This window comes from Camelus dromedarius, chromosome 8, assembly GCF_036321535.1.
Source record: "Camelus dromedarius isolate mCamDro1 chromosome 8, mCamDro1.pat, whole genome shotgun sequence".
Lineage (NCBI taxonomy): Eukaryota > Metazoa > Chordata > Mammalia > Artiodactyla > Camelidae > Camelus > Camelus dromedarius.
Window position 1 is genome coordinate 49813121 of NC_087443.1, and position 27385 is coordinate 49840505.

A 27385-nucleotide genomic window follows, 5' to 3' on the forward strand; every position below is an offset into this window, starting at 1 on the left:
TACCCTAAGATTCTGAGAGTGTAGCTCAGAGGCAACAATGGCCCAGTCCTCACATCCAAGAAGGGCCTCAAATATACATTCTTGACACCAGTGCCCAATGAGATTCTGCACTGAAGTTTTACGTATTAAAAGCATCAATCTGCCAAATCAGAAAACTTAAGACATTCCACAGTTTTTGTCAACCCATTTTGATATTTGTGTTGGTTTTTGTTTGGCTTTATTTATTGTACTGTGAGAACCTCCAAAGGCAGATGTGGTCCAAGTTCTCTGAGCCAGGCCTCTCTTGAGCTCTGACAGGTCTTGCTCTAAGTGTACATAAATCTCTGGGGTCCACTGTCCACTTCTTCCGTGCTTTTGTTTGGCCCCTTCACCCTTCCACAAGAAAAGCAGTCCAGATAAGCATATTGTGATTCTCCACAAAAAGACAGGACCTATCAAAACAGGGCCCAATGCAGAGCATTCCTTTGGGAAAAAATATCCCATCAAACAAGTCTTTTCCTAAATTGTTCCTCCTGACCCCACATTGACATCACCCCCTGGCTCCTGCCTCAACGCAACCCTGCCCCACCCCAAGACCCTCACCCCTACTCGAAATCTCCCAACACTCTCCTATATGAGGCAGTTTTGCTCAGTCTCAGCCTCTCCAAACCAGCAGACTCATACCTACCTCCAGACAGTCTTCTAGAGAACCATCCTTCCTAGAGGCGGTGTGTATATAGAAGGAGGAGACGCTTAGAAATTTAAAATAATTTAAAATCATAAATCCTTGACACCCGTTTTTGGGGCATTTCTCAATATGGTTTTGAATCACTTTATAATAATCGTTGAGGCACACCAGAAAGCAAGTTACTAAGATCTTTGTTCTTTGTCAAGACCCATTCAGTTCCACGGGACTGAACCAGCAAGTGAACCACAGACATAGCACAAACTGGGCATGCAGTTTGCATTTAGTTCCTCCTGAACCCTTTGAGCCTTTCTAAGTGGTCAAGACACCTACGAAGAGAGGTAGAGGTATCCTTTCACCTTTGGACTTGATCAGAGGCAACAATGGATGATTATGCAAACAAACAGCCTGAGCCAATGATTTAGTTCTTTAGTTCTTTAGTTCTTTCCCAGAATGTTTAAAATATAGTTTAATTCTTTCCCAGAATGTTTAAAATATGCTATTTTCTCTGTGGAGAAGCCAAGGTGATGGGCTGCAGGAAATGCTTATACCCTCTAACCTAGAGGAGAAAGAGAGGGGTACCCATAACTGAAAGGGCACCTTGGGCTCGAGCCCACAAAAACTGTCACCTATAAAAGGTGCTGGTGATTCACATGGTCTTCAGAGGACCATCTGCACTTTGCAAAAATTAAAATTAAAGTATAAAATGCCAGACCACCTCCCTGGCAAATTGTATTGCTGAAAGGGCTTCTGTTTGGTAAGTAAGAAAATTGAGGCTGAGAGAGGTTAAATCATACACAAAGCTTCTCACAGCTAGTGAAGTAACTGAGCTATGATTGAAATCCATGGGGCTGTCCTTCTCACTGTTCTGTATTAGTTGACTAAGGCCACCTTCTGCAGGAAACCATCTACATCTCCCTGTGTCCAATCGCTCTGGGCTCTAAATTAGCCTCCCGGTACCCTCCCCATTCTCTCTCTAACTCTGCAGGATTCATTGCAGCCCTCTCCTCTTCCCTATCCATCATCTCCCTTGAGCTGTCACTCTGCCTGTTCTAACCGGGGAAGTCTGGTGCCCTGGCAGAGGGTTCCCCCCATTTGCATTCCTTCTAGCACTCAACGGGGCTTAAGAGGCAGTGGCTGCCCCTCACTCCATGCTGCTCTGGTATCTCTTGCTCTTGACATCACCTCTCTCCCACTCTCCTGGGGAGGGCCTGAGGTCCAAGTGTGCTGATCTTTTCACTGGCGATTATTTAGGGGCAGCGAGGAGGGCTAAAGCATAGAGACTTCCATGTCTTAAGTCAACCTTTCTGGTTTGGGGAACATTTTTTAGTGGTATGCAGGCAAATATTTTGGTTCCATAGCTGTATATTTATTTTTATGGATTCCTTCTATCTTTGGTAAGGAATGCTGATTTTTCCATTTATGGTTATAATGTAATGTTTTATTTTAAAAATAGATTACTTAAGAAACAAAGTAAGTTGACTTAAAAAATATATATTTTTTAAATGAAAGTATAAATGGACCACCGAAATGGCAAAAGGTAGACTGAGGCTTAAGAAACATTGCCTTAAGCTGGGCTGTAAGTCTTATCTGCCCCAGATTAGCACTTCTTGAAAAGTGGTCCTGACCTTTTCATGTGTTGGTTCTGAACACCCGGGGGTGGGCCCACTTTTCATGTGTGGGTTCATAGAATATCTGTGCTTTCTGGGCACTCAGCGGGGGAGTGCCCAACTGGACTATAAAATCAGGGCTGTTTTCTCCAACTACCTGCTGTCCAGGATGTTCTCTGAGACCTAGCCACTAAAGTCTAAATGTTCTTTAATCCATTGTCTTTTTCCAGTTCTTGCTCAAGAGGTGGGTTAGTATTACCAGTTTTCATAGTGGAAGAAATTGGGAGACTGAATAACTTGCTCCACATTCCAGTGGCCAAGCTTTCCAGCCCCGGTCAGCCAGGCTGCAAGCACTTTTCGTTGGGCTGCACGCACAGGTACGTGAACACACTCATACAGGAAGAAGTCCAGGAAAGCCATTGTAAGCTACTAAACTTGTCTTTCTTTCCACTAGAACTGTGACCCCCAATTAGCAGCCTGTTCTGTGAAGGCACTTCATTTAGGAAGAGCAGTGCCAAGGTAGTAACTAGGATTTGAGTGTGCTAGGTGTTTTGTCTACATCATTTCTTTAACCCTGTAAGAAATAAGATGTTCTCATGGAGATGAAAATATCTTATAAGATCAGGTTCTCTGATTATCCACCCATATCAAAGCACTCCCTCATCTTTCTTCCAGTTCTATTAATGGACATAGAAACAGTATTCCAGTTCCTTCTGTCACTTGGCTGATGTGGTTGGTACCTGGTGCCCTCTAGTGACAGAAAAATTCTTTGCTACAAGTGATGTCCCTAGATCTTTGGCCATCTCTACAAGGCTTGTTTAGGTGATTATCGTTACTTGCGCCTAAAACTATTAACGGTCAATTTGTAAGGACTAATTTTGATAACACAGAATTTCTGATGCTGATTATAAGCTCTGATGACATATTAGTTAAGATTCTTTTAGTTGTTAAGTCTCTGGCTTAAACCAACATTAAGAATTTATTGAGTTGGGTAAAAGGTTTTGATTTCAGGACTAAATCAATCCAGGACTCACTTGACACTACCGGGCTCCACCTCTCAGCATAGTTTCCTCTCCGCTTGGGTGGACTCTGCCTTCAGCTCTGGCCAGTACACAAGCTCTAGTCACAACCACATTAGTTCCACGCCTCACATAAACCCACTTCAAACGCAGCAGAGAAAAAGAAGAGCTGTGTCCCACTGTTTCCAGCAAAGCTCACAACAGAACATGATGTGCTGGTTGCCTTAACCAAGTGGCAATCCTGTCCCCCTCTTTCCCTCCAATACATATACAGGCCCTGGATTGGTGTCTATATGCCACTGTGATGGTTAACATTCTATGTGTCAACTTGACTAGGTCATAGTACCCAACATTTGGTACTATTCTAGATGTTTCTCAGTGTGTTTTTGGGGTGAGATTAATATTTAAATCAGTAGACTTTGAGTAAAGCAGTTGCCCTCCATAATGTGGGTGAGCCTCATCCAATCAGTTGAAGGCCTTAAGAAAAGAGATGACCTCTCTTGAGAGAGAGAGAGTTCTACCAGCAGATGGCCTTTGGGTGTGAACTGCAATTCTTCCCTGGCTCTCCAGCCTGCTAGCCTACCCTGCAGATTTTGGGCTTGCCACTTACATAACCACACAAACCAATTCCTTAACATATGTCTTTCTCTCTATATATACACAGATCTATTGATAGATCTAGCTATACAGATCTCAATGTCTATAGCTATGTCTATAGACATCCTATTGGTTTTGTTTTTCTAGAGAACCCTGACTAATACAGCCATACACATCAAATAACTAAGAAGAGGACAGAGGAGAAAATTTTCCAAAGATAACTTTGAAGTGCTGTTACCAGGAAGAAAAGATGTAGGATAAACAATCATGAAGGTGCACTATAGGTGGGGATGATTAAAATCAGTTTGTTGCTATTTAGTACAAGCAACTTGGTTGACAACAATTTTTGAAACAGGTCCATGAGGAGAAAGATTAAGAGTAGTCTTGATGGTAAAAAGGTATTGAGGGTTTTTTTCCTCTCAGCTTTTTTTTTTTTCCAAATAGGTAGATATGTTTTAAATGTTATTCAGAATGAGATGTTCGATGGCATGAAGTAGAAGAAGCAAGCTTAACTTGTATGGTTTGATTTGAGTAAAATCAGGATGGTTGTCCAAAATATTGCCCACAACTGGTAGAATGCTTGAAATTCTATTATTAAAATTGTATTTCTTTGCTCTTGAAAGCTTGGAGGCCCTTAGGAATGTGTTGTTAAAATAAAAAATAACCTTTAGAGATGTCCGAACTGCTTTCCTCAGAACAGCAGCATTTACAAGGTGTTCATTCAATAGGTGCTCTTCGAAGGACTCCATAAAGAAGATAAAGAAGACTAGGGAACAATATATGTCATAGCCCCCTCTTGGACATTCACAACACATATTAGCATATTAAAGGCTCTGAGAAGTCTTGGATTAAGATACCTGTTTAAATTAACCCAAAATTTTCTAAAATCATTTGATCATGAAACACATTTCTCCCCACAAAGCACCTATTACTATTTCATTGAATTTGAGGATAATGAGGTGTATGTGTTGGGGGTTGGTGGAGGGAGGTTAGGAAGAGCAGGGCCTCAGGAGCAAGAATATCTTAAGTTTAATTCCTGAATCTGCTGTTTATTAACTAGCCAAATTGCCTATGTTGCTTAAACTTTTTTGGCTACAATTCTTTATTTAGAAAGTAAGTTTAATCATCACCTGCCTCACTGGGCTACAACGGTAAATATTAAGTAAGGAAAAGCCATTTGTAAAAGTTGTTGTAATTCACTTTTGTAATTCACTCTCAAGAAGATGTTGATTTTGTCAATTGTCCTCTCTCTCTTTTTATTGAAATAATGGTCGATTTACAATGTTGTGCTAGTTTCTGCTGTACAGCATATTGATTCATATATATATAATATATATATAATCTTTTTCATATTCTTTTTCATTATAGATTATTAGCTCTCTTTTTCTCTCTCTCCTCTCTCCCTCCCTTACTGCCCCTTTCTTCCCTTCCTTCTTTTTATGATATTTTTATTTCAATAAACTTTAAAAATTTCAGAATAGTTTTAGATTTTGCAAAATAGTTGCAAAAATATACAGAGTCCCCATGTACCATCTTCCCCTTCGCCACCCCCTCCAACATCTTTTTGTGTCTGCTTTGTGCTGGGAACTGTAGGTACAAAACTGGCCAGTCAGGGTCTTCTTCACAGTACTCACTAACAATCTCCGGGGAGGTGGAGCAGAGACAGGCCTATCAACACCTACAAGACTGAGCCATGTGTGCAGGGCAAAACACAAGGTGAGTGAATGCATTCAGGAGGGTGACTTAACCCAGACCGAGGAGCCTGGAATGGCTACTGGAAGAAAATGTCCACAAAGAGGAAGCCTGATGGAAGAGAAATGAGCCAGGCAACGGGTGGGGAAGGAGAGTGTTCCTAATGGAATGAAGCCAAATTGGAAGGAAAACGGGCAACAGAGTGAGGTGCAGAGCTTAGCAGAGGACTGCAAAGAAATACTGACGACTTCACTTGTGCCCAGCCTAGAAACTACTTTCAGAATAATGTTCTTTAACGATGTCATTTGACAGACTTCCTTTCTGCAAAATTCTTGCACAACTCGCTAAACAGATCAACTTTTCCAAAACAATAGTTACTTTGAGCTGTTAACCAAAGCACTAAAGTATTACTTTAAAAAAAATTAAGAAAAAAGTTTAAAGATAATCTCTTAAAAAAAAAAAAAAAGAAACCAAGAAATAATGACTATCAAAGGAGGGGAAGTAACTGTGAACTTCTAATTCAGCTGGAGCTGTGTGATTTGTCATAGGAGTTAGCCTGTTCTCCGGGGGCTCCGGTGAGCCTCTCATGTCGCCACCACGACAGGCGGAGGTGAGTGAAGGCTCCGTTTTCTCCTATGGTTCCCAGCAGTTAGCCAAGGCTCCCGCTCTTGGCAGGACGTCTGCGCTCTGTACTCCAGGTCCCCCCCCCCCCCCCCCCAGCCTTCCCAGTTTGAACTGCTGAAGAGTTCAGGAAGGACAGCAAGCTGGCTCTCAGAGTCCTCACCTGAACCCGGCATGCCAGCCGACTGCGGACACGCCCCCAGTGGGGAATGCCCATTTGTGCAACAAACCCTGACTCCTGCCCCGCTCCCCGCTCTACACCCCGCCCCCAGCGCACAGGCCGACTTGCTGAATCAAAGGCGCCCTCCCCCACCTCGGCGTTCCCCCCAAAGCTTCCTCCGCCGCCACCCTCCATCCTCCGCCCCGGCCCCGGGGACATTTCTTTAGGCCTCTTTTCGGGTCTCCCGGAAGAGCCACCCGCAGATGCTCACAGACGCTTCTGGAGAAAGGGAAGCGGCTCTTGTGTGACTGCGCGAGCGCCCCGGGGCGGGTCCTGGCAGGGAACCCACTCCTGGGCTTGGCTGGAGGGGAGGGAGGGGACAGGCGGGGCTGTCACTTCTCGAGTGTGTGACCGGCTCTGCTGGTTGTTTGAGAGGCTCCTTCACTTCGGCGATTGCTCCCCAGCCATGTCCGTGATCTGGGTCCTCCTGCTTCTGGTGAGTCCTCTCCTGCCGGGGCAGGGGCCTCTCCCGGCTGCGCTCCGGGGACTGGTGCAGTGGGACGGGTGAGGGACGCTCTCCGGGCACGGCGAGGGGATGCCCGTGTGGGCGTCCGGGCTCAGCCGGCCTTTGACAGGCCGGCTCCCGGGACTGCTAGGACTTCCCCTGAGGGCCGGGTCTCAGGAAACCGGGAACCTCACTTTTCTGGGGGTTGGATGCGAAGCGGCGACCCCACACGGCCGGAGGAACAGCTCCGGATGATCCCCCGGGACGCTGTCAGAGGCGGAGACGGGTGGGCGCGAGGGGCCGGCAGGGGCCTGGGAAGTCTGGGGGTCGCTGGATAGGGAGGCCGGCAGGCGACAGGAGGGGATCTTCTGGACAGGTCCTTACATGTCACGCCAAAGGTCCGCTTCTGTGCGGGTGGCCGTGTGCGCCGCGGGACGGTGAGAACCAGCGCTCTCTGTGAACTGATATACGAGTTTTCCAACAGTTCCCAAATTTGGGGAATAAATCAGCCCGGAGGCAGTGATTAAACCTGAGGCTTTGGACTGCACCGTTTCTTTCTTGAAAAGTTTGTTTCAGGGCTGAAGAGACTTGTTTATCTTCTTATCACGACACAGAAAAAGAAACTTTTGTTTCCCTTCCGGGAACCCCTCTCCTAAGACTGTGAGTCACTATCTCAGGTGTGGCTTTTTTTTTTTTTTTTTTTTTTTCTTGTAATGTTTCATCGCTTGCTGAACTCCGGGGCAGGAGGGAACCTTGGCCTCACTGCTCTGGCGTTGGTACTGCTGCCTCCGCGCATGCGCCAGGAAGCCTGTCCTTGGCCTACAGATCCAAGCAGCAGCCACCTCTTTTGGAGAGTCTCTGTCTCAGAAATGCCAGCTTGATGATGGCTAATCGCAGACACTTGGCATCGAGAGGTTCATTTGAGTTCCGAATTCTCTGAAATTCAATGGATTCTTATTTTGTCGGTCCCCACCAAAGGACCACGTACTACAGTAGGAGCGTTTACAGATGTGATCTCAGTCAGTTCTGCTGCGCAGTAAGGAAGACGTTCTCCTCTCCATTTTACAGCTGGCGAAATGGGGTTCAGGAAGCTTAAGTAATTCTCCCTGGTTCCTTCAGAAGTAATGTACACTATTTGGGCTCCTTTAGAAATTTCCTTAAAGAAAATTTCAGATTCGAAGTTGAGAACATGTATACAGCCACACTCTTCTCTTCCTTATGATTAACCACTGCCTTATTACAGTGTTGGTTGATTTGAGAATCTCTCAGTTCTTGGGACAAAAGTATTAGTAAGTGTAGCAAAATTGTCAAAGCTCAGAGCTACTCGTTAACTTTTATACCATAGGATTTTTACCTGATGTGCATGTTTAAAGCATCAAGGAAACTCAGCTTTTCCAAAAGAATGCACACATATTCATACACATATATGCATATATATATATACATTTACTTATTATATATATAATAGTATCTATAATATATGCTTACCATAATTTGTTTATTATTGCTATATATGATATATGACCTAAGAAATTAAAGATTAAATAAAATTTATCAGTACAGACATGTAAATATCTGACATAACCCTATCACCTAGATAACCACCATTTACATTTTATAGTATATTCTCTATATCTCTTTTCTAATATGACCCTTAAATTTAGTTACACAGAATCCTGCCTTCCACCCATCTCTGGCCCAACATCATGCCTCTTACTGTTTTTTTAATATTTTATTTTTTAAAAATTATTTTATGTTCTTTTTTTCTTTCTGAGATTGGGGTGGCAGTAATTAGGTTTATTTTAATGGAGGTACTGAGGATTGAACCCACGACCTTGTGCATGCTAAGCATGAGCTCTACCACTTGAGCTACACCCTCCCCCCCACCATGCCTCTATTCTTGAAGAAGTTTCCACACCGTTAAGTCACCTTGTGTGTCTCCAGAAAATGATTGCTTTTATGACTTTGCACTTAGTAATGCTTACTCACTAGTTGCAATAATAAATAAAACAGAGGCAGGAGTGCTAGTGATATGGAACCCAGAGGCAAATGTGGTTTAATCATGTCAGTGGGCTGGAAGTAGATGGGAAGTAGCTACTATATTTTCTATTTGCCTCTCTTCCTCTAGTCCTCTTGTCTCTAATGTGATCTACAGCCAGCAAATATCTCATCCTTTACCTCTTTGCTTCTCTTCGCTTCTTTCTTCCCTCTTGGAATTAGTTTTTTTCTCCCCTAGTTTCTGGGTGTCATTTCCATGGCACCAAAAATAGGTAAGTTTGAAATCCCAAAGCAATTCACAAACATCTAAAGGATACGGAAAAAGAGTCAAACTTCCTTTAGAAATATGTGTGAGAAGTAGCTGTGAGCGCGCCTGCTGCTGCTTTTCATAGCACATGGTCCTTACAGCCTTGTCTTGTACTGTCTAGGTCTATGGTTAGGCAATGACTAGGTAGCCATTTTCTTCTTTATTTCTCAGAGTGGTTCTCAAAATCATAGTCGAGGGAAAGGAGAGGGCAGTTGAAAAAGGAGCCAGTGTATTTATAAGTAATCATACAGAAGAGTTCCAGGGAGAAAGTAAAGAACAGTTGTTAAATTTACAATTTAGTAAGTTTCCTTAAACCAGCCTAAGAAACATGAACTAGGTTGCAGTGTTTCCGTTTTTTTGTTTTTAACAAGTTGTCGTTATATCACAAAGGACTTGAAAAGTCTTATGAATAAAAGAAAATTATGAAATGTAATTTAAAACATTAACAATCAGGATGGAAAAACACAAATTTATAAATGATGGCAGGATTGGGAGGCAAAAATAAAATTGGTATGTAGAAATCCTCGGGGTCTCCACAACTAGCTACAATCAGATGAATGAAAAATCTTCTATTGTCCATCTCCCTAATACAATTATCACCCTTAGTGGCAAATTCAAGTTTAATTTAGAAAAAGAACTGTTTATTCTTGCAGTGAGTTTAGAGAAGGGAAAATATGAAATAAAGGCAAAGAACAATTGGATGTTGTCTCTAAGTAGGTTTCTTTGGGACACTAGACAAGTAATTCACTTCAGAATAGTTCTTAATAGTGGAAGTGTCAGTATTTCAAAGGCATCTCTCTGAAGGCTACTACCATGCTTTAGGGAAGCAGATCATTATACCACAGCTGCCGACTGGACAGAATGATCATTTTCTAAGAGATGATTAAAAACCTGAATAAGGAAATCCCCTAGTAAAAACCCCTAGTGAGTTAAACACCTTTTGGTAAATTATCGTGGGTTCCAAAAGTCCCTTAAATGAGCACATGCTTCATAATAGGTACTGAAAAATTATTTACTTATGATGAAAAATAATAATAATATGAAGATAATAACATATATATCTTATGCCAAAAATTATTTGTAAGACCACTGTAAGTACCTTAATTTATTGTATTGTTTTCTTTTTGCTAAAGGTGTGTGCATCTATTTGCAAAAGTGGGAAAACAGCATTTAACTACATAGTAAGCCCATTTTCATTATCTGGAAGATCCTAGTTTTAAAATGAGAGAAGTAAAATGAATAAATAAACGAAATGAAATAAAATAAGATATTTTTAGCTTTTAATGTAGCTGGACTCCTGACATCATTAAGTATCTTCATTTCAGTCTTGAACAGGAACAAATAATTCAAGTGTACTCGCCTACTTTTGTTTTCTTTGAAGTGAGAGTATGAGTAGTAAAGCCCAAATTAGAAAGCTGATGACTGCAAGATTATTAACTTCACCTTCCCTGGAAGGAAATGGGCTAGTTCTCCCTTTGATCCCACTTTGAAATGAGCTTTTGTGCAACCGAGCCATCCCCATCTCTGGGTACTTAGGAAGAGCAACCATTGCTCTTTTGGACACCTGGCCCCACATCCGAGCGGCGGATGAAAGTGACTTTTGCATGAAATTGTGCATTTTGAGTAAGGCCAGTCTTGTAAATTAGCAAATCTGACTACAAATTCAATTGGCAGATGTACTCTGCCCAGCAAGGCAAGCAAGCCTACTGTACATAGGTTTTGTTAAGCTGTGAGCCGGGAATAACTTGGAAAATAAGAGTAAACTTTGCTTTGGAGTCATTAATGACTTTAGTCAAAGGATGCATAAGACTTATTCACCTCTGTGCTCTGGGAGGCCATAAAGAAGTGAGATGTGGGAAACATCAGTGCTTTTGATTTCTTTTTTTTTTTAATTTCATGTTATTTATTTATTTATTTTGGTTTTTTTTTGGGGGGGGGTAGGTAATTAGGTTTACTTATTTTTAATGGCAGTACTGGGGAATGAACCCAGGACCTTGTGTGTGCTAAGCATGCGCTCTACCACTGAGCTATACCCTTCTCCCAATGCTTTGGATTTCTGAGGTCAGAGATCTGGGAAAAAAGAGAGGGAAGAGAATGAGAGAGAGAGAAAAAGAACTCAGAGAACTTGTGGCGAAAGGCACTTGCCCCTGCCAAGGATTGACCTTTTGTTTTTAGCCATCCTCACAAAAGGATCCTTGTTTCTGGTAGGCTGTTGTTTTTTTTTTCACATGCATGTCTGAATAGATTTAGGCCTGAGTTTAAAAATTGAGTCTACACTGCCCCAGACTATGTTTTGTTTACCTTGAATCGTATTGACATATACAGTATGTATGTAGGCAAGTATTTTTTGGGGGTGGGGGGTGATTCAGATTATGTATGTATGTATGTATGTATGTATGTATGTATGTATGTATGTATTTAATGGGGGTACTAGGGATTGAATCCAGGTCCTCATGCATGCTAAGCATGTGCTCTACCACTGAGCTATATCTCCTCTGCATGTATGTATTTTTAATATTAGCTGCCACTACTTAAATGTTGGAGGATTTTGGTCTCTCTTGAAAAATGGAAGATCTGAGCCCACATGCCACCTGGCCCCCACTTGCCTGGATCAGATAGCTGCCCCTTTGGTCCAGGGGACCTCTCCATTTTGACCAGCCCCTCCTACACTTTGTTGACTATTCCACCTGGATGCTTTACTCCTGTGTTACGCCTACGACCCCTCAGGGCATTTAAGAACTCTAGGGTTTTAGTCTACAACTTGGTAGCCCTTCCACTACCCATTTCCTCCACCAAAGATGATTTCTCTTTTTTTCAGGCTTATTTTGGGAAGGGTCATTATTTCTCCCTGAAAAGTCAGATTCGGATTTTCACGTGCAGAGCACAGATGCAGTTAGTCTGTAATGTTTTTATCTTCTCACGTGTAAATGTAGTAGCCTGCTAACCCCAGATTCTGCTTCCTTCAGCCTAGCTGGTCTTCAGCTAGGGTGCGCATCGAAATACCAGGGCAGAAGAGAATCATAAGGAGGGCCCCATTCTCAGAGATCCTGATTCTTTATGTCTGTGTTGAGATCAAAACATTCTTTACTTTTAATGCATCCCTGCAAAATTCTGATGTCTTTCAGGGTTTTGAGAACTATTTTTCTAACTCTAGCACTAAAATCCAAACCTAACCCCAGATGGAATTCTCTAGTTCCCTCATTTTATTTTTTTTTCCTTTTTTTTTTAAACTATTTTTATTGAAGTATAGTTATTTTACAATGCTGTGCCAATTTCTGGTGTACAGCACAACACTTCAGTCATACATGAACATACATATATTCATTTTCATATTCTTTTTCACCATAAGTTACTACAAGATATTGAATATAGTTTCCTATGCTATACAGTATAAACTTGTTGTTTATCTATTTTATGTATAATAGTATCTGCAAATCTAGAACTCCCAATTTATCCCTTCCCACCCTCTTCCCCCACTGGTAACCATAAGTTTGTTTTCTGTGTCTGTGAGAAAGAAACATACCATACGATATGACTCATTTGTGGAATCTAAAACACACACACACACACACACACACACACACAAATGAACTTACTTACAAAACAGAAACAGACCCTCATTTTATTTTACATATTGCTGGATTCAGTCAGGGGTCTAACCAGTCACTTACTCCCATTACCTCAACTATCTCTCTTCTGATCTTCCCAGAAACTGGCCTTAAGAAAGAAAGAACACATTGCCGGAATAAGATTACCTTGTGTATTTTTATTTACAAGTTTGGAACAAAAAAATAAGAATGAATGGAACATTCACTTATCTCTTTCATGGAGAAAATTTTATTTTATTTACTTTTATTTCAGTTTTTCAATAACGTACATGCTACAAAATACCATTACTATCTCCTTCCTTTTTACACAAATATATTAGAGATGCATTATGCAGCCAGAAATGGTAGACTGTTGATGGTCTTTTTAGAATTTCTTTTTCCTAAAGTGTTGGAAAGTAACTAAAAGTCTAAAAAGTGAATGAGCAGAACCAGTCTGTCCCTCTAGCTGTGTCCCAGGCAGTAGAGGACAGTGAGATTTCAGTCCCCAGTGGGGCCTGGAAGACTGGGAAGAAGTTCAGACTCCTGTTGGTCACTGGTGATGCCGGTTCAGAAGACAATTTGAAATCTCTTGTCTGTTTAGCTCAGTGATAGTTCAGGGTGGGAAATCCTTGTGCTCAGCTGCGAGGGATTTCCCCAGTGTGTATGCACCCCTGACCTCCCTCAAATCCAGGATCTGAGGAAATCAGCAGACAGTGTTTTGGGCCTGTATTAGTTTCCTGTGGTTGTGGTAACAAAGTACCACACACTGTGTGGCTTAAAAACAGAAATTTATTTTCTCTCTTCTGGAGGCTAGAAGTCTGAGATCAAGATGTCAGCAAGTTTGGTTCCTTCTGAGGATACTGAGGGAACGGTCCACTCCACGCCTCTCTCCTTGACTTGTATGGCCTTCTCCTTGTGTCTTCACATCGTCTTCCCTCTGTCTCTTTGTATCCTAATTTCCTCTTCTTATAGGAACACCAGCCATTGGGATTAGGGCCCACCCAGGGACCTCTTTTAACTAATTTCCCCTTTAAAGGCCCTATCTCCAAATATGGAGATATTTCTGGCCTCTTCTGCTTCATTTCTTCTATGTAGTAACCAGGTTGGCTATGAAAAGTGATTCATCATGGACACAGATAATTAATAAAAATCCAACCGTTCTTTTCAGTTTCTCATCATCCGATACAAGGGACAGAATCTCATGTTACCCTGTTTCTGAGAGTTTCAAAGAGAACAAATACAAAGATTCCAGAACAGGAAGACTTCTGGTTCCCAGGATTTGTGGTCGGCAAATCCCCATCCCTGCAGGAGACTGCACTCCCAGTGGGTATTGTGGCTGTAATCAGAAACTCAGCACCCACATTGGGGGAAGGGAAACCTAAACTCCCCTTCTTCTCAAGACCAGGGCTGAGAAATTTCCCTTCCAGCCAGAACCCCAGCCGGGACAGTCCAGCTGCAGCTTTCTCAGACCAGAGGGCTTGAGACTGACTTCTGGCTTTCAGAAAATTCCTACCAGACTCCCTCCACCCTCAACATGCATTTGTTTTGAAGGTTCATTGTATAATTAACACTGAAGCGCCTTGCCAACAATTGTCTGAAAACAACTTGAGTTGTTTGCGTGCCTAAATGGAGAAAGTTAACTAGGAAACTAATTGATAAACCTGAAACTGAGCCCAGACTTTGGCCGGATGTGCTGAGTCCTCCCTTAGCCAGCCCTACCTAAGGGCTATGGGACAAGTCATTTGACATGCTTTCTGCTCTGCTTCCTCAGCTATAAGGCAAGACAGCAGTAATTCCTGATGCGCAGGTTTATTGTGAAGACCATGAGGTGATAAGCCAGGCAAATGTCATGAGAGGATGGGCAAATGACTCTAGGGCTTGGTTTTCTTACTTAACATTTTCATGAATGATTCAGAAGGAGAGAGAAAAGCAAATTTCTGATTTTCAGGAAATATTAAAATCCCGTAGATATGCAGTAAGATCTTGTTGTTTATCTATTTTATATATAGTAGTTGGTATCTGCTAATCCCAAACTCTTCATTTAGCCCTCCTCTCCTTTCCCCTTTGGTAACTGTAAGTTTGTTTTCTATAACTATATTCATTACCTTGCAATAACCTATAGTGGGAAAGAACATGAAAAAGAATATATATAACTCAGTCACTATGCTGTACACCAGAAATTAACACAACATTGTAAATCAACTATAGTTCAATTTAAAAAAATTCTGTAGATCATGAAAGACCCAAGGAGGTCCATTTTTAAGATCTATATTGAAGCTGAGCAGATGCTCATATGGTCCTTTCTGCTTTGATGCTCCAGAATTCTACGAGCTTGCAGTTTCTGTGGTTATGATTGGCCATGTGATCCCACAATGGCTTCAACAGTCAGAATGTTAATTACTTGTGTGGTTCAGGAAATATTGATCTTATTTCTCTCAACAGCTAGCTGCTAGTGATGTTTTACTGAGGACCTCAGGTACTTCCCCATTTTGGCAAAGCCAAGTTCCCCTGGGTGTGACCCATCTGGAAAGCCCTTCCGGGATAGTCATCCAGCTTGCATCAGGTCACTGCCCAAATGTCGTCTTATTCAGTGGCCTTCCCAGACCACTCTTTATAAAGCAGCACTGCCTCACCCCTCAAACTCCATGCCCCTAAGCTTGCTTTATTCTTTTAAATAGCATTAATTCCTCCTTGACATATTGCCTTTTTCTCTGTCTCATCATCACTTCTGTCCATGTGATGCTTAATCATATGTGTCAACATGACTGGACCATGGCACCCAGATAGTTACTCAAACATGATTCTGGATGTTTCTGTGAAGGTTGTGTTTGTTTGTTTTGGATGAGTTGAACATTTAAATGGATAGACTTTGAGTAAATTAGATGCTCTCCATAATGTGAATGGGCCTCATTCAATCAACTGAAGGCCTTCATAGAATAAAGGCTGAAGTCCCCCAAAGAAGAAGCTCATCTGCCTGCAGACTGCCTTTGGACTTGAACTGCAACTCTTCCCTGACTCCCCAGACTACTGGTCTACCCCATCAGCAAGATTTTGGACTTGCCAAACCTTTGTAGTTGTGTGAGCCAATTCCTTAAAGTGAATTAATCTCTCTCTCCACATATACACATATATATACACACACACGTATATACACACACACATATATATATATACACACACACACCCACTCACTGTTGGTCCTCTTCTCTGGAGAACCCCAACTAATATACATCATTCACATATAAACTCTGTGAGAGCTGAGTATTCATCTGTTTACTGCTCTGTTCCCAAGCATCTGTCTGGCACATAGTAGGTACTCAGCAAAGTACTTGCTTATTTAAATAACTCATAACTGTTTTAGCTAATACTGTTCCCAGCTGAATATAAAACTGAGGTCTCTGTGAGTTTTTATTATTAATTATGATGGAGATTTAAAATTAATTTTATTCCTTTTTCCCCCCGTTTGGTTTAATTTATCCACATTTCACATCTTTGATTTAACTCGTTTTTTGGCCTTTTCTGCTTTTTTGAAAAAAAAATGTTTTGAGCATTCTGATCACTTTGTTCTTTGTGGGTTTCCTGCCTTGTCACAGTCAAAAACACCCCAGTTTCTGCCTGGAAAGTTTGGGTTAAATCTTTGCATACTGCAAGCTTGAGCTAATGCAAAAACTTAAAAAAATACAAGCAGCTTACATCACATCATGTTAACAGTTACAACCTGCTCTGCAGACCCATTTTTCTTTTTTTCATACTTGACATAATTCTTCGATGCTGAACTAAGTAGGAAATGTTCCCAGAAATTCACCTCTGAAACAGGTGTGATCAAATGTGAGATGAGGTGGTGCTGGTATCTGCTTCAGGGCCAGTGATCCTTGTGTCTTTCACTGCTCTGCTCCAGGATTCACGGGTCTCAAATTCTGAATGCCTTCTGGACAGTAGGTTTTGATTTCCAGTCAGAACCTCAAAACTAAAACAAGATGAATTGGAAAGTACATTTCTTTTAGACAGCTCTGGAAGATTGACTATGTGCACAGGTTTTTTTAGAAATAGCACTAATCTAACAATTCAAAAATGTAAAAAAAATTTTTTTTAATTAAAATCTTTAAAAAAGCAAAATGTGCTGCCTCTCTGAACGCTGGGTTCTTTCAACCAGGAATTGTGGTTCCTGCTTATAATTTGTCGCATGAATGTTGGAGGAGATTAGCATCCCAGGGAGGATAGGCCCCATAGCTGCAGGGGACACACACACACACACACACACACACACACACACACACACACACACACACAATGCTGTATCAACTTTGAGTGCCTTTGACATGTCAGTTTTGGCTAGCCCAATCACTGTAAGACTTTGAGTTTAACTCTGTGTCATTTTCTTTAGTTTTGGGTGAGAAACCAGAATTGAACTGGAAGGAGAACAAGTGATATCTCACTGTTAACCCCCTCTTCACAGCAATGGAGGTGGCTGATCGCAGAAAGGAATTGCTCCTACTCAGTCTGGTTGCTTAGATTCGGTTTTCCATTATCTGTTGCAAACAGGACTTACTGATCTCTTCGGCTACAGAGAGATTTTTACGTTCATTCAAGAATTTTCATGTGCAGGCAATGTCTGGAATGTTACATGGTTAGTATATTTGATCCCTGACTGTCAAATAGAACAAAGTTAGTAATGGATTAAAGGATCCTAAAAAGTGAATGATTTTCATTTGAAAGCCCTTCCCATCTTAGCAACTAACCCTTTGGTATGATTACAACCACATGATTATTTCCTAAAGTGCCCACTTCAGTTACTGTTCCTTAGCTATTGATTCTCTGATCTAGAAGAGGGACAAATATGAACAGGATGACAGGATGACCTTCTGTAGAGAAAGTAAAAGTGGAAACTGTCATCCTGAAAACAGAAATTTATACTAAAAAATATTTTTTGTTCAAAGCTACTTATTATGTCTTAGAAAAAGATCGTAGATTCAAATTTTTAAAAGTGAGTCATCTTGTAATAATCTATAATAAGAATATGAAAAAGAATATACATATGTATAACTGAATCACCAGGCTATATACCAGAAACTAACACAACATTGTAAAAATACTATAATTCAATAAAAAAAGTGAGAGTTGTACAAATATAATGTTAAAAAAATCCCCAACGATTAATATATTACAAATCACACTCCCATGTGGAAATCTGCTTTTGGAAACTTAACATTCATTTTCAATTACAGTCAGCGTTACTCATCTTTGTATTCACAGAACCTGGCACATATTTAAGTGCCAAGAAATGTCTGTTGGATTGAAGAGGCAGTAGTTGATGGTGAAGTCAGCATATTTAGGCATATTTCCTCTGATCTGTGTACCAGTGCCAGTTGTTCCCTACATAGACTTGTTTGTATAGAGAACGTAAGCTGTACTTTATGGTGAGTTCACTTGTCTCTTGGGTGGAGGAGAAGGAACACTGTAACAGGACGGTAATAGAAGTCAGGAGACTTTGGCAAGTCTTAGCTTTCTACCTTCTGCTCACGAGTGACCCTGGACAAGTTCGGTATTCTCTTGGTGTTTTGGTGTCATTTTCCCTCCTGGAAGTCTGGATGTTAGAAATGAATTTCTAAATACATCCATCTCAGGAGGAAAAGGTGGCAGCCACATTTCCTTCATCCCTGCTTCCATGGAGGTTTGATGGCATCTTGTGCCCTAGAGGGGGTACAAGCTTTGGTGGCAAAGGGGGAAGGGCTAAAAGGGCAGAGGCGGGGACTCCGGTGGCAGCGATTTATACGTGTAGAGTATTTAGTTCCCTTGACCCAGAAGATGCCAGTGTTATTACTATACCATAAAGTAAAAAAAATAACATATGCCATGAAAACTATGACAAATGACCTCGAGAAAAAAATCCTCAGAGCTAGTAGTTTAAATTTTTACATATTCTACGTAAGATGAAAGATTATTTGAATTTATGTTTAGAGAGACCAAACAATAAATGCTTAAGAAAACTGAGAAAAAGATCAAACAGACATTACCCTCAAATGCTTCTGTACACTTAGGGGGCTGATTTTCCTACGGAACTCAAGTCTATAACTAAGATAAATTTGACACAATGTCATTGAGACCTATGGGCTTTTGCCTCCAGAAAAAAGGGAACCAATAATAGATTAAAGATTAGTTCTCTATTCAGAGAAGTTCATTTTTTCCTGACTAAAAGTGAAGAAAATCCTATTGGGTGTATTGGATGGCTGGATAACCAAGAAGGATTTCATCAAAACTAGATTCTGTGGCTGTGCATTGAAAGGGAAGAAACAAAAACATGCTATCAGCTAAGTACCCGGTTTGGGAGAGATTATCACTTTTTATCCTCACGATAACCCTTCAAGACAGAAAGGACTGTTGTCACTTACAGATCAGGGAACTCAGGGTCAGTGAGGCTATAAAACTTGCCTAAAGTCAGTGTTGGCAGCAGAGCTGGGATTCAAACCATGGTCGTTGTGAAATTTCATGCTTTTTCCTACCCTGCTATGTTGTCCCTCACTGGAATTTCATGATAATAACAATGATAATAATTAATAATAATACTGCTAACCGGGCACCTGTTTATTACACACCAGGAGTTGCGCTAAGAGCTTTAAGTGTGTTATTCAATGATCACAACAAACCTATGAAGAAGAGGTTGCTTCCACTTTACAGATAACAGATGGAGAATTTAAGTGACTGTCCCCCCACCCCCGCCACAGGGCTGGAAAGTGGGAGTCGTGTTCCCTTTTGAGCCGAGGGCTCGGGCTCCTACCGTCCGTGGTGCTGTTTCTCAGGTAGTGTGGAGAACCCGAGGTCTGCACTGTCATGCAGCTGAGCTGCTGCTTTTTTGGAGGCAAGTCGGCAAAAGGCAAGTCAGTCGATGTTGCCTGTGCGTGGCAAATAAAATACAGCCATTTGGGGGCAGCTGACACAAGTCTTTACTAAGTTGCTTAGATCAGAAGTCAATCAAATTCTCTTCATGCATTCCTTTCACAGATATTTGCCTCCATGGCTGGACCATCGTCTAAAGGTGATAATGCCCAAGGGACTGAAGTCGACTCTGAGACGCTGAAAATGAGTAAGAATATTACTGAAAGGGAGGACAGGTGCCCTGAAGGCCAGCAACGTGAGCATGCATATTGCTGTCAGCCATGTCCTCCTGGTATGTTATACCAAAGAATCCAACGAATAGAATGAAAATCAGAATGAGGAGTAGCATATATAATAATGAAGCAAGTATTTTTACAGTGTTTCTTTCTCCTGCATTACGGCATGACTGGGAAGAAAAAAATATGACATTATTTTCCCAAGACCAGCGTAATTCATCTTTATCACCCTTGTTTGCTGTGAGTGAGTAAATTTAATTTATAAATGATTTGTATCTCCGAAATGAGAGGATTTACTTATTTAGCACCATATTTCAATAGCAAAAGAAGACTTGTTAGTGCATATTAAAGCTTATCACATCAGAACTGGTTAGAATATATCAAAATAATTGTGGAGCTCTGAAAGCAAGGGACTTCCACCCTTAAGACATGTGTCTCAGCACTTCCCTTCAATCAGAAGGTCTCTAAGAAAGCTATCTGCCCTAGCACTGAAGCCTGCAAAATACATTTGCATCTTGCAACCAAATTAACTAGATGAGCTAGAAAAGCAACAAAAACCAACAATTTTTTAAAATCAGTATTTTGAAATGCAAACCAATTTCAGATCGGAAATCCTTCCAACACTGGCAAATTAGAAGCTAAGCAAAATGCAACTGTGCAGACTTTTTTTTTTTCAACATGGGGTGGAGTTGACTACTATTTTCTACAGATGTGGACCTCTCAGCTACATTGTGAAGGAAGACAGGAAGTTAAAGGACAAGAACATGTGGGCATACGAGATAGATGAATAGAAACATAAAGGACGGTAGTCGGTTTCATGTTTGGTTTCCCAGGCTTCCAGCACTCAAGCTGCTAACCAGGCATGGGCCCGATTTATAAAAAGATTCCATCAGTTTTCCTTGGCCTCCTCTGCAGATTTTAATAACCCTTAGGGAATATCTCTCATAATCTAACCCATTTGCACTTAAGCCTATTTATATTTACTGTTCTCCAAACGGGAATAAGAATGGCTTCCCGGCTTTGCTAAACACCATCTATTTGTCCTCTGAATTGAGACCTTTCCTCATATTTTTAAAACCTAAAAGGCAAATTACAATGAAGATAATATGTTTTGCATATCAAACTGTCAAGAATTTTTGTCAGTTTGCTTTTTTTTGTTTTGCTTTGTTTTATTCTCATTTTTGAAACAATCTCAGCCCTGATGGGTTTGCTTGTGAGATAAGAACTCTCAGATGTTACTCCTCAACGTAAATTGTTAAAACCTTTTAATAAAGAAATGTGGATAGGTGGGTCAAAACTTTGGAAGTATTTATACCCACTGATACAGTAATAGATTTATAGGAAAATGTCTTAAGAAAATAGTCAAAAATGAAAGAAAATATTGTATGCATGGCATTTCACTATGATACCCAATGATGTGAGATTAAGTAAGCTTCAGAGTGTTCAAAGACTGGAATATTATGTATAAATCAAAGTCATGTTTTCTGATATATTTCTGATATAGGCCTCAATGTAGGTAAATTCCCTTAAGAGGTTTCTAACTACTCTGCTGGCTGGATAACTGACTCTCTCTGCTCCATCTCTAAAGCATCCTGGATGGTGTCCAGCACATGCTAAACACTCTTTCCACTTCTGTTCCCTCTTACTGAGTTTTAGGCCTATCAGTATTCACATTGCTTCCAAATCTGTTTATGCTTGTTGGTGGTGTGATATTAATATGTAATTTAATTAAATGTTACATAAATCAATATATAACATACACAGAAAAAAACAGTTTATTTCTATGAAAATTATTTTGAATGTTTTGGAGAATTTCAGTAAAGTTGAGTTACTGAAAAAATTGTTAATGAATTAGATGGAGGCAAAATAAATGGAGAAAATCAAAAAAATCTGAAAGCCTTTCGTATAGATTATTGGTGTCTTAGTTTTCTCTCCCCCAAAAAGAAAGGAAGAAAGAAAAGAAGGAAGGAAGGAGGAGGAAAGAAAGACAGGAAAAAGGAGAAAGAGAAACAAGAAATTATAGGGGATGCATTTTGAATGTAACTTAAGTAAGAAAGAAGCTGGAATTTTATTAACTTGTTTCTACACCACAAGAGTGGCAAATAATTATACAGTTATACTTTATAAACTGAAATATTTACAGTATTTTTACAATGATCCCCTATGTGAATTGACATTTTTTTAATCAAAAAAAAAAAGTCCTTGTCACATCACCATAATAAGAAGAATTCTGTGGTACACTGCATATATTTTATGTGTGTACACACACACACACACACACACACACACACACACACACATACATCTATATATGTGTGTATTTATATGCATAGGAATGCACCAAAATGATATCTCAGAGTGGTTGACATATAGGTGCTTTTTATACTTTCCTAAATTTTCTACAATGAGTATATATACTATTATACTCAGAAACAAATATATTTTAAAATCTTATTTTCAAGAGAACAACCACTCTTTTTTTATATTTTGATAAATTTAGGCTGTATATGTTGGAGGAAAGAAAGAAGCTCTGATATGACATCCCTGGCATGTCGTAGGCATTGTGCTAGGCACACTCTGCATTAAAGAGGTCAATTCATTTAGAAACTAGTATAATTCCACTGGCAAGCAATCAAAATCATACTTTGACTTGGTTTTCTTAAAGAGACTGCTCCAGTGTTATAGAGCCCTGATGCACTGTATTTAAATTTGGTTCTGAGTTTCCACAATTTGTTTCTTTTTTCCTATTGGCATACTATTGCCTTTGTTTGCTAAGATTTTATATATGTTAAAATTTAATAATTTGTTCATGTAGTAAGTATTTATCAAAAAGAATGCTATGAAATCATTAAGAAAGTCATATACCTAGGAAAGACAGCATATATTATTCTTGTCGTACATGCAAGTGGGGCAGATTAGAGTTCAGACTTAAACTGCACACTGGCTCTCTTCAGGAGAAGTCCTGGAAGGTATCACTGGATGCCTCTGCTAACATCGCATTGGCCAGAACTTAGTCACATGGCCATGCAAAGGATGCTAGGAGATGTGGTCTTGGTTCAGGGCAGCCGTTTCCCCTGATAAGTACTCTATTCCTATGGGAGAAGGGAAAAGGGATATTGGGTGACAGTCAAGGCTCTCTGACACAATGACTAATCCTTTACAAAGTTCTCAATTAGGGAAAATGTAAAGATATTGTAATGTATTGAACTGCATGCTACTTGCCATTTGCAGTTAGGTTTCTGGCACCCGGAGTGGCCATACCAAGTAAATAATTCCCTAGTAGAGAGATCCCTGGAAGGCAGACAGGGAAGCCCTGACTTCAGAGAGAGTGACAGGATCGTGTTAAAAAGCAAAAGGCAAAGCAAGTGAAGAAATCACGGCCCGGGGCATAGATTCTCCTGTGTAGCAGATGAGCTGTTGGGACTGAGATGAAGGAAGAGGGACAGAGCTCCCGACCCCAGGGAGCCTCCAGTCTTGGCATGTAAACTTGATGAACTTGGAACTACTTCCAAAGTTTTATCTTAGTTTGTAACATGGTAGCTGAAATCTTTACCAAGCTGATACTGAAAAGGGTTTAACAGCTCAAGTTCTCGCATAAGACGCTGGATTCAAATCCTCCATCTGATACTTACAGGATGACCAACTTATTCTGGTTTGCCTGAGACTTCCCCAATTTTAGCACCAGAAGTCCCACACTCTGGGCAAACGGGGATGGTTGGTCCTCCTAGCTACTTACAAGCTTCATGTCCTGGGGCTAATTTTTTATCTCTTTGAGTCACGTTCTTTAACAGTAAAAAGGAAATAACAATAGTTCTGACCTTTAATGATTGCTGTGCACATTAAATGGAAATATGCTAATAGTGTTTAGCAGAGTGCTTGGCTTGATAGGTGTTAATATTCTCATTTATTGTTACCGTTATAAGAATTGTTACAGAGCTGCTGGGTTCATATACATTTTACCTTCATTCTTCTAGATGGAAACTACATGCTGTAGTGGATTAAGTGAAACTGAGTATTTGTGATGCTTTTGTAACGTATGTCTCATGAATGGCACGGAGCTACTGTTACTGGGGATTTTTTTTTCAAATTTAATATAGATCTCAAATTTTCCTTCTTTCATTTTCTCTGTATACTAACCTACTAACCTTTTGTTATTGTTGTCATGGGATCTGAAATGAGACTATTCTCTGAACAGTCATGTAAAGTAATTGTCTGAAATGTTACAATAAATTTGCTTTTAAAAAGCAAAAATAAATCAAAAGAATGCTATGACGTTATTAAGAGAGTCATGTACTTGGGAAAGAAAACATAAATTATTTTTGCTGTACAAGCGAGTGGGGCACGTTACACTTTGTCTGTTCTTTTCAATTAACTATAACGTAGCAATTAAGAGTCACTAGTTACGCTTTTCTCTTAGATGTCCCCTTATGCTGTCTATCTCTTTCATCTTCATTCTCTATCTCCTTGTCCTAGACTAGCTTTCCCCGCAGCACTTATCACTTGACATCTTACAGTATTTATTTATGCATTGCCTGCTTCTACCTTGAGAATGTAGTCTTTGGACACCGAGGCTTTGTCTTATTTCCTGCAGTATTTCCAGTTTCTACAAAGCTCCCGGCACACAATAGGTATTTAATAAACACTTCTTAAATAAATGAATTTTCCAAAAGGCATTGTTGTATAATGCTTACTAATAGCAATCCAATGACTCATTTTATTTTTAAATTAAAGAAATTGTGAATATGATTTAAAATTATGTGTATTAAGATAGCAAACCTTATAATAATTTTTTAAAATAACTATGGTCATTCCTGCACGTGAAAATGTACTCTGTTCTTTAATGGCAAAGGAATAGGAAAAAAAGCGGGGGAGAGAAAAGGGAACTGTGAGCATTTACTAGGCAGGCCCTGTGCAGCTCTGTTAGCCATGCAAGAACAGCATTATTATCTCCATTATGTGCATGAAGGAATTGAGACTTAGAGAGACAAAGTATTTTGTTAAAGATATTGTTGCTATTAAAAATTTGACCAAAGTCTTTAGAACTTCAAATGTCCTCTTCCTTAAACAATACTATCCTTGCCAGGATTTGTGGACTTTCAAAAGTAAAATGAGAAGTCAGAGCAAGTAGATTTGTTTAGATAATCAATCTCAGTGGCCAGTGGCGGTCCTCTCTACTGTGAATATATACTTACCAACCTTCTCCTCTCCTCCCCAAAAAGTTGAGCAAGGCATCTCTTCCAGTGCTTTTGGTCATTCTAACTTCTTTTTTATATGCTCCTATTGTTAATTATCCTATTTCTGTAGGCATATCCCTCAGTTACTCTTTGAGCTTTCGTCTTGGGAGAAATTCCGTCTCTTCACATGAGTTTTACACCCACCTTCTCCCTTACTGTATCTATATGTCATTAGCTTAGCCCCGCCCCTCCTGTTTTAGCAGTGTTTCATTATCATCCCGGCACGCTTCCCAGGCTGTTGCCTGACCACCTTGCATTCAAACACTTGCTCGATTTTTTTTCTTGGGCAGGCAAACGGAAAGATGGCGACTGTACAAGCCCTGGGGGTGAATCAAAATGTGTGCTCTGCTCAGAGCGGGAGGAGTACACAGACAAGAGCCATCATTCTGATAGATGCAGAAGATGTAGCGTTTGTGATGGAGAACACGGTAAGTTAAAAAACAATCGAAAGGGACTAATCGTGACACTCCATGTAGCACCATTGATAATACAGCCTGAAATTGGGGCCTACTCTGGCGCTGCTGGCATACAGGAGGGACAGGAGTGGGCTGGCCACGGTGGAGCAGGTCCAGGTATTGAGTGAATCACTGGCCTACGCGTTTATGGATCAAGTCTAGGCAGTTCTCCCAGATGTGGGAGAATGACTAAACGTAAACATGGTGAACAGGGTTCATCAGCTCCAATCAAAATCCCAGGGACATTTGTTTTCCCTGCCTTTATTTATGCTTATATAACGGCTCCTGTTCTTGGCCAGAAAGAGCTCGGAGCCTGCAGATACAGGGACAAAGAAATCCGAGAGGCGGGTGGGCCGCTCCCCCTTCTTTGGGGATCTGGTTTGTCCTCAAAATGCCAACTGGGGACCTGCACTTTCATGGATATACCAACCTATGCCCAGGGTTCAGACTGAAATATAACGGAAGTACTCCAGGTTTTGTCAGACATCAGGAACTCTCTGGACAGAAATCTTTTCTTGTCCCTACTCAGGCTCTCAAGCAATGTTTTGCAACCCTGATTATACATCAGAATCACACAGGAAGCTGTGAAAAATGCCAGGAGCAATTAAATCAGAACCTCAAGTAAGAGTTTTGGCACCGGTCTGACTGACTAAATCTGGATCAGGGCCTGACATTCTGCATTTCTAACAGGCTCCTGGGTGATGCTAATGTTCCTGGTCCCTAAGGCATACTTTGTGAGCAGCCAGGCTCTAGACCAGAAGAACAGGGGAGCTGTTTAAGCAAAGGTCAGGCTGTCTTGGTTGCTGGATTGTCCGTCTACTTAAAACTCTGCTCAATGATTCCAACTCTTCCAACCCAGAGTTGGCTTTTGGATTTAAACACTAGTTGTGTCACTAAAGGTGTGATCGCATGACTGCTGATGTAAGTGCTGGCTCTCAGAAATCCATGTAGCTTCTGCATCATTTTCATCGTCCCTTGATAACTAGCTGCTCTAATTAATAGTCTGCAAATTGGTTTTTCAGGCCTAGAAGTGGAAAAAAACTGTACCCGGACCCAGAATACCAAGTGCAGATGTAAACCAAACTTTTTTTGTAACACTCCTCTATGCGAACACTGTAACCCTTGCACCACGTAAGTTTTAGTCTTTCTCTGATTAAAACGCTAGGTATATCTTGAGAGATAATGATTTCCTAAGGGGAGCAACACTGGCTGAGAGTCAAGAATTTGCATTCTAGTCTTGCTTTGCCTCTAAGCAACTTGGATAACCACTTCTTCATCCAAACATTTGATCTCCAAACATTTACTGAACACCTCCCGTGTGCTTGATACTGTACTGGCTGGTCAGGCTAACAATGTGAGCAAACATGTGTCTGGCATTCAAGGTCTAAGGCTGGAGGCAGAGAGTGTCAAGAAAAGCAATGGTTCTTGTGTCCACACCACGTGGCCAGAAGAGACTTGTGCTCAGGGTGTTATGAGTTATGTAGGAAAACCTTTCAACTCCACCTGGGGAGCTGGGTAAAGCTATGGCAAATGGCTAGAGTCTTGAAGGAAAGAAAGAAAGAGACTTACCAGGTGTACACAGATGGAAAAGACATTTTGGGCAGGGGAACAGCAGCTGCAAAGAGACAAAAGGAAGTTCTGGAGAACTGAGAACCTGGCTGGAGTGTAGGAAAGACTTGAGATGGAGCCAGGGCCTGTCTTTCATGTTAAAGAGCTTGGTTTTGACCCAAAGTTAGAAAACCTGGTTGCACATTTCACTTTTCTTCTGATTAATTGGGTGATTTTGAACAGATCACTTAACCTCTCTGAGTTTCAGTTTCCTCACTC

The 27385-nt window shown here is 40.7% G+C and overlaps 1 protein-coding gene across 4 annotated transcripts in view; it reads left to right on the forward strand.

The window, feature by feature from the left end:
* Nucleotides 1–6553: 6553 nt before the first annotated feature.
* The window catches only part of FAS (Fas cell surface death receptor), a 31018-nt gene continuing 10186 nt past the window's right edge, over nt 6554–27385 (forward strand). For 2 of the 4 annotated variants that reach the window (XM_064488193.1, XM_010996279.3), the window contains exons 1-4: nt 6556–6859; nt 19760–19925; nt 25394–25531; nt 26581–26689. In XM_064488193.1, coding sequence (XP_064344263.1) covers nt 6830–6859; nt 19760–19925; nt 25394–25531; nt 26581–26689 — 443 coding nt within the window. In that variant the 5' untranslated portion in view covers nt 6556–6829. The other 2 variants (XM_010996280.3, XM_064488194.1) reach the window with 2 other exon arrangements.